Source organism: Cupressus sempervirens, chromosome 2 (genome assembly GCF_028749045.1).
Source record: "Cupressus sempervirens isolate cs-2001-9-10 chromosome 2, ASM2874904v1, whole genome shotgun sequence".
Taxonomy (NCBI): Eukaryota; Viridiplantae; Streptophyta; class Pinopsida; order Cupressales; family Cupressaceae; genus Cupressus; species Cupressus sempervirens.
Genome location: NC_143119.1, coordinates 349898839 through 349906209, shown reverse-complemented (window position 1 = coordinate 349906209; position 7371 = coordinate 349898839). Strand labels below are relative to the sequence as shown.

General features: G+C 34.7%; 1 protein-coding gene across 1 annotated transcript; it reads left to right on the top strand.

The window, feature by feature from the left end:
• The first annotated feature begins 1308 nt into the window (after nucleotides 1-1308).
• On the top strand, nucleotides 1309-4315 carry LOC149572580 (GDSL esterase/lipase 5-like). The gene is made up of 5 exons (XM_089811760.1): nucleotides 1309-1641; nucleotides 1740-1858; nucleotides 1963-2193; nucleotides 3580-3835; nucleotides 3912-4315. The coding sequence occupies exons 1-5, from the start codon at nucleotides 1386-1388 to the stop codon at nucleotides 4184-4186; spliced, it is 1137 nt and encodes a 378-aa protein (XP_089667886.1). The 5' UTR covers nucleotides 1309-1385; the 3' UTR covers nucleotides 4187-4315.
• The last annotated feature ends 3056 nt before the right edge of the window (nucleotides 4316-7371 follow it).

The following is a 7371-nucleotide window of genomic DNA, read 5'->3' as shown; positions in this document are numbered from 1 at the left end:
TGTTGCAATACGATTTTAATCTCTGAAGAATAGGTGATGTACTTACATCAATATGGATAAGTGTGCTCCATATAGTGAATTCACATCTTTCAATTTTCACTTATTACTTCATGTGAATAATTGTACTAAGAGATATAGTTCTCCTTTTATCTATGTATCAGAATGGTAACATCCAATTTCACTATTTAGTTCAAATTCTTCTCAAGTATACTTGCAAACATTTCAAGCATGTTACCTTGATCTTTGTGTTTGTAATATAAAAGCCTTTACATGACATATATCAGTAATATGTTGATCATTAAATTATGCATAAAATTGATGTGCTATTTCTAACTATTAACCTACTCTAAAGCATAATATTTATTTTATACTCATTTTAAGTGTAATCATTACCTCAGTAGCATTAAGCAACCCTTCATTGTACACTATTCATGCTAAGCATAATTATCATTAACCAGCCAATGGTTTATTTATAAACATAACTAAGAAAATCGTAAAACTACTTAAGAAACATCCTAACCCTTATATTGCTCTATTATACTAAGAGGCATGTGTAACGAGAATAAGATGCCTTGTTAAATGTAACTGTAAACATAATCACAACCCTAATGATAAGTCTAGACCTAACTCTAATATTAACTGTAAACCTAACACTAACTTCAACTCTAACCATGGTCCTACTTCTTTCCCTAACCTTACCCATTATCGTGAGAATATACTTATTATTATATATGACACCTTACATAATAATAAATATAATCTAAATCCCAACCTATATGTATATAAAACTACAAACTATTTATTGAAACTTTAGTGGACAATGAAATATTCTTAAGTATTGTATCGGTATAGCTTATACAAAATGTAATGTAGGTAATATAAGACATCTATAAATCAGTATTATTATTACTATCTCTCTCTCTCTCACACACACACACACCATCGAGAGGAATCATGCTGGAGATGTCTATTTTCATAAATTCTAATTGAAAAAAATAACCTTATAATTAAATTAAAATAAACACCTATTACACTCACGGTAATATATAAGCTAGTAATAATATAAATAATTTATGGATGTCTTATATTACCTACATTATACATTATAATACATTTATAAGTTATATCGATACAATGGCGAAGAATATTTCAATGTCTACTAAAATTTCAATAAATAGTTTGGAGTTTTTAGTCGTCTCCGCCTGCTCAGCTTGGTTCTCTCCGCCTCCGGACAAAGCCCTCATTAATACTAACAATGAGCCATGTCAGTGGTTCCTGCGGCTATTTATTTGCCATTCATGTCGACCAACTTACATTGACAAAGCCTATTAATTCTTCTCTGCGTAAAATTCATTCAACATTTGCATGTTTGATTGGAATTTGTAATGGATACTAAGTTTGCTGCAATTCTTTGCTCCACTGTATTCTTTTTACTGCGGTCTGAAACATTTGCAGCAGGTACTCAGAAAAATGGAGTTGCTCTGTTCATATTTGGGGACTCTACAGTTGACCCTGGTAACAACAATTACATTTCTACCGTTCCTCAGTTCCGAGCAGACCATCCTCCATATGGAAACAATGGTTTCTTTCACACTCCAACAGGGCGCTTTTCTGAAGGCAGAATCATTGTGGATTTTATAGGTACCACTTATTTATAAAACTATGTTTTTTAGTCTCTTATAAAAACAGCCTTTTTTCATATTGGGTACCTGATAAATTCATGTGAATGTTGTTTGAAGCTGAATATGCCAAACTGCCACATATTCCGCCATTCTTGGAACCTGAGGCTGATTTCTCTAATGGGGCCAATTTCGCGTCTGGTGGAGCAGGGATTCTTCCTGAGACCAATCAAGGACTTGTATGTTTCTTTACTTTTGCTCTGTTTACACTTGGAGGTTTGAATGAGAGATGTCACTGAAATGTTGCTGTTTTTTGTTATTTGGGGTTGTGGGAGAGATTCAGGTTGTGGATTTGCACAAACAGTTGGATCAATTTGAGGAGGTTCAGAAGAAACTTGTTGAAGAACTGGGGTCTGATGAAGCAGAGAGAATGTTTGCAGAGGCAGTGTATTTCTTTAGCATTGGTAGTAATGACTATCTTGGTGGTTACCTTGGGAATCCCAAGATGCAGCAGATGCATCCTCCAGAAGAGTATCTGGCCATGGTGGTCACTAATGTCACCAAGGCGATACAGGTGAGATTCTTAAGATTCTACTCAAGTTGTTTCTCTCCCTCCATACGGATCCCCAAATTACTTCAAAGAACTTCAGTTAAAAAAGCTTTATAAACTGTGAGGGCTCTATTGATCTTTTGATTGGTACGTTGATCTCTTCATCATATTAGATTTCTACAATTTATAAGTCTAATCAATATTAAAATTGTTTTTAGTTAGATTGTATAAATGATATTTGCATTAACATTTCTGATTACATCTAATGGTTTATCATTGAAATAAGATGGTAGAGAGCTGAAGAGAATGAAAAATCTTGATATTCTTAGTAGTATCTAAATTAGCATTTTAATAAGATGTTGAAATTGTTCATAAAGTACAATATTTGCTGAATATTTTACAAATGAGATAGCAAGTTAAGTGGACTTAATCTTGGGTAAAAATTCTGGTTATGGGCTTAAGTTGCAGTGCCGGATAGGTGACATTCTGAAGGTCCACTGGTTCACCTAGATGCAATGATGGTTAAGTGTAAGACTCATTCTCACATAAAGTGATGAAGTGGGTTCTTGTGAAACACTGCTTAGGAAACAGAGATCAATTAGTTTGACTTGTGGAAAATATTTTTTAGTTATCAAGAGTCAAATTCCTAAAATCTATCACTACTGTCTAAAATAAGTTTTACTTATTAAGAATCAAATTCTTAAAATATACTGCTACTTAGAAACATAGATCAATAAGTTTGACTTGTAGAAAATTTATTTCTACTCATCTAAAGTCAAATTCCTAAAATCCAGATGAAACTACAGTCCATGACATCAAAATATCATAATTAAGCTTATAATTGCCATTGATGAGTGCTATAGTATTTTCTCTAAATACAGATGGCTGTTTGTTCTAAGCAACTGATGATTTTTGGTAAATTTGTACCGTAGTAGTGTTGAAGTCCCTTCATTATATGATGTTCTGTGGTGCTGTCCTCATAAAAATAGTTTCAAATTTCTAAAATCTAAATGACACTGCAGTCCACAACATTAAGATATCATAACTAGACTTCAATTGTCCTTGATGCAGACGATTGTCTGTTCTCAGTAACTGATAATTTATTATATTGTAATCGTAGTTTATCATATATAAGAAATTAGAAACATTTTTTTTATAAGAGATTAGAACCAATTTTTAAATTCTATGGAAAACGAAAAAATATGAACAAAATTATTAATAAACTACACTAAAGAAACATGGAAAAAATTCCAACAGAAAGAATAGCAATAATTTTTTTTTTTTAAAATCCAATCATTGTATGTAACCTATAAATCAATGAGATCTAGATATTCGAAGAAAAAGATCCCATCTTTATCTGATATTTTCAAATGAAATATACACAAAATTTCTTGTGGAAACCAAATGCAGATATTGTATTCCAAGGGAGCCAGAAAATTTGGGCATCTTGGGCTTTCACCATTGGGATGCCTGCCGATAATGAGAGCAATAGCCAGCGACCCCAACGGAGGATGTCTTGATGCGGCCTCTGCTCTGGCCATTTCTCACAACTCTGCATTGTCCACAGCCTTCACTGCCCTTTCCTCTGCTTTACACGGACTCACCATTGCTGATTCAAACTTCTTCAACTTCTTGAACGATCGCTTAGAGCAACCATCTAAATATGGTATGGATACATCCTTCCAAAACACAAGTAACAATCTACCCCAAAATGTTTAATGCTCTGTTTGTTTGCAAAACAGGGTTTGAGGAAGGTGTGAAGGCGTGCTGTGGGAGTGGAGCAGATGGAGGTATATTCAGCTGTGGAGGGCAGAGGGAAGTGAAGGAATATGAGGTTTGTGAGGATCCAAAGCATTATGTATGGTGGGATTCATACCATGTTACAGAGAGCATTCACAAACAGTTTGCCGAAGCAATGTGGGCAGGATTAGATGATGTTATACGGCCTACTAATCTCAGGGAACTCTTCCAAACCAGACTGGATTCTCCCCGTGTAACCCTAAGCGATGAGTTGTAGGTTGTATGTTATTTTTTTCCTCTTTAGACTCGTCCTATGCATCTTCAAATAGACACAGTATGTTAATGGAGGAAAAACCAGTTTACATAAAATGTAGAGTAAGGAAATAAATGCAAGTTCCTTGGAAAACCAGTCTACATAAAAACTAAATGTTAGTGCTCTTATGATCTGTTTCATCGATGTTCAATGTTCTATTCGTTGAAGTTTCAGTTTTCGACTTCTCTTTTATTAATTTCTTTCAGCTATATTAAATATTGAAAATAATATAAATTAATTAAATGAATCAAATGAATGCAGATTGATATAGATATTTACTATTTTAGTATTTTTTTTTGTATTAAGTATAGGAAGTTCAAAATCATACAATAAATCTGCAAAGTATCAGAAAATCAGAAGACAAGCCTCACATCGAAAGAGAGGAATTCCAAACAACCTGAGAATAAGAGAAAGAGAAGGAGCAGTTAATAGAGCACATCTTCAAATGTATCCATCCACACTATTCAACCCATTGAGCCTTCCATCCACACCATATTCTTCTGATCTTGAATTTGTTTCAGCATGTAGATCATTTCGCTAGTGAAGCTATAGAGAGTCCTCTTAACCCCCTTGCTAATGAGCTTAACATTTTGATTGAAAATGTGAATAGTATCCAAATGTTGCCTCCATAAGTGCCCATTCTTTACCTTATTAGCAAAGAACATAGCATGACCATCTTTAAGTAGCCTTTTAAACTTCGACTTGTTGGTTTTCATGGTAATTTGGACCTACGAATTTTTTTTAAAATAAGTGAGACTTCAGAAAGACTCAGTAAGCAACTTAGGTATATTTTGAAACCTTTCTTCATTTCTGCACTTCCATATTTGCCACAAAATGTTAGCTGAGAGAATGTCCCAAAACATGTTAACATCTTTTTTTTCATTAAAAATAAAACCAATAATAATTTCAAAAATATTAAAGGTAGAGGGAATAGCTATACCAAACATTAACCAAACCTCTTTACCAAAACTGCAATCAAGTAAAATATGTCTTCCCATTTCCAAGACTCTACAAATGCTACAATAATTAGTATCAAAGAAAGAGCTTCTAATAGGAAGCTTGTTAAGAATAAGCAACTATTTAAAACATTTAATTTTTGGATCAATAGAACTTTTCCAAAGATAATCAAAACATTTCTTCCAGGCGGGAATGTCCAAATCAGTATACCAAATGTTATTAATATGACTAATAATATCTCCATTGTGATTGATAACTTTGTAAATATCCTTAGCTTTGAGTTTGGAAATGATGATACCACTAGGCCATTTAATTTTCAAATAACTATTAGAGTCAACATGACATAAAGTAGGGATATCCTTACTAGTCTTAACAATCATATTATAAGTCTTTTTATGAAAATTGGGAAGGTTAAATTTATTCTTTAACTCTTCCCATTGGATAATGGTGTCATTTTCAAAGATATCAACGAATTGTTTGGTCTCGTAGTTGGCCCATATTTTGGCAAAGCAGCCTTGGGTAAGAGCAAGGGGTTTATTGCCCAACTTGAGGTTCCACCAAATGGACCTTTCACCATGGAGGGTCTTATTATCAAAGAAATCCTTATTATTGATGAAATGCCTAACATGGTTCCTTTCCAAATGGACTTAAACACAACAGAGCCTTGAACCATGATAGGAAAATCACCACAAATGAGGTCAGCAAGGGGAAGGTCCTTCTAGAACTTAGCCTTTTTTGGATAACCTCTCCCGATATTATTACGAATCAGGACTTTCCAAAGATCCTCTCCCTCCAAAGCATGAAAGATCCATTTAGAGGCCAAAGCAAGACCACTTAACTTAAGGTCCTTAAGGCCCAAGCCCCCAAGGAGCTTGTCGGCATGGCACCAACTCCACTTGACAGAGTGAGTCTTTTTATTCCCTTTTCCATCAGACTAGAGATAATTTCTGATGGCTTTATGAATCTCCAGCACTTGGTAATCATTAAACATCCAGGCAGAGGCATAGTATATGTTGTAAGAAGAGAGGATTTTCTGACACACTTGTATTCTACCCGCAAGAGACAAAGATCTATTGTGCCATTTGTTAATTTTGTTATGGATCTTATCCTTGATCCAGCTCCACATCTCCTTTAAGGAGGGCTCAATGGAGAAGGGGATATTGAGATATTTAACAAGTTTGGATGGCCCACCCCATTGGAAACCAAATTTCTCAAACCAATCAGGAGGTTTGCTATCCCATCCAAGACAAATAGATTTAGAATGCGATAGCCAAGGTCCAAATATTTTACAAAAGAAGTTAAGTTTATTGATCATGGCTTCAAAATTAGACTCAGAGGCTTCATAAAATAGAGAAGTGTCATCAACAAATTGGCAATTGATAATATCCTTACCATCAAGAAGGGCGATACCTTTAATTGCAGGGGATAAAGTGTTGTCCCTAAGAATATAGAAAAGAGCATTAGAGGCAATAACAAAAAGGGTTGGGGCAAGAGGGCAGCCTTGCCTAATCGATCTTCCTAAAGGGAAGGGGGCAGACAAGGATCCATTAACATTGACCTGAGCATGAGCATCTTTGAAGAGCATTGTAACAATGTCACAGAAGAAAGAGGGGAACCCAAAAGCATCAAGCATCATATTGATGAAATTCCATTCAACTCTGTCATAGGCCTTTTCAAAGTCTAGTAAGAACATAGCAGCATTTTGATTAGTGTGCTTAGCCCAATCAAGAGCCTCCCAACTAGTGAGAAGGTTCTCTAAGATATATCTACCTTTAACAAAGCCATTTTGGGAAGGGCAGATGAAATTGGGGAGAATTTTTTCTAGCCTACGAGCCATAACCTTAGCAAGGATTTTATATGAGAGATTTAATAGAGTTATGGGTCACCAGTTTTTAACAAGGAACTTATCACCCTCCTTGGGGATGAGTTTGATAATCCCAGAATTAATGTCTCTACCCAAAGTTCCAATGTCTATAGCTTCATTGTATGTATCAAGAAGAACTTTACAAATCCATTTGTTGTTAGTTTTATAGAATTCCACAGGCAGACCGTCAAGACCAAGGGCTTTATCATTACTAAAAGAGTTAATGAATTGCTCAATTTCCTCAAGAGTTAAAGGTTTCTCAAGAAAGGAAGCATCAATATCCGATATTATTTTTGGAATAAGACCTCTACATTGGTCTCTAAGAGCC

Bases quoted from the DNA above. Each gene is read 5' to 3' on its own strand.
- LOC149572580 (XM_089811760.1), top strand. From the start codon at position 1,386: ATGGATACTAAGTTTGCTGCAATTCTTTGCTCCACTGTATTCTTTTTA. The intron at 2,194-3,579 runs GTGAGATTCTTA...AACCAAATGCAG, and splicing joins ATGTCACCAAGGCGATACAG to ATATTGTATTCCAAGGGAGC. The intron at 3,836-3,911 runs GTATGGATACAT...TTTGCAAAACAG, and splicing joins AGAGCAACCATCTAAATATG to GGTTTGAGGAAGGTGTGAAG.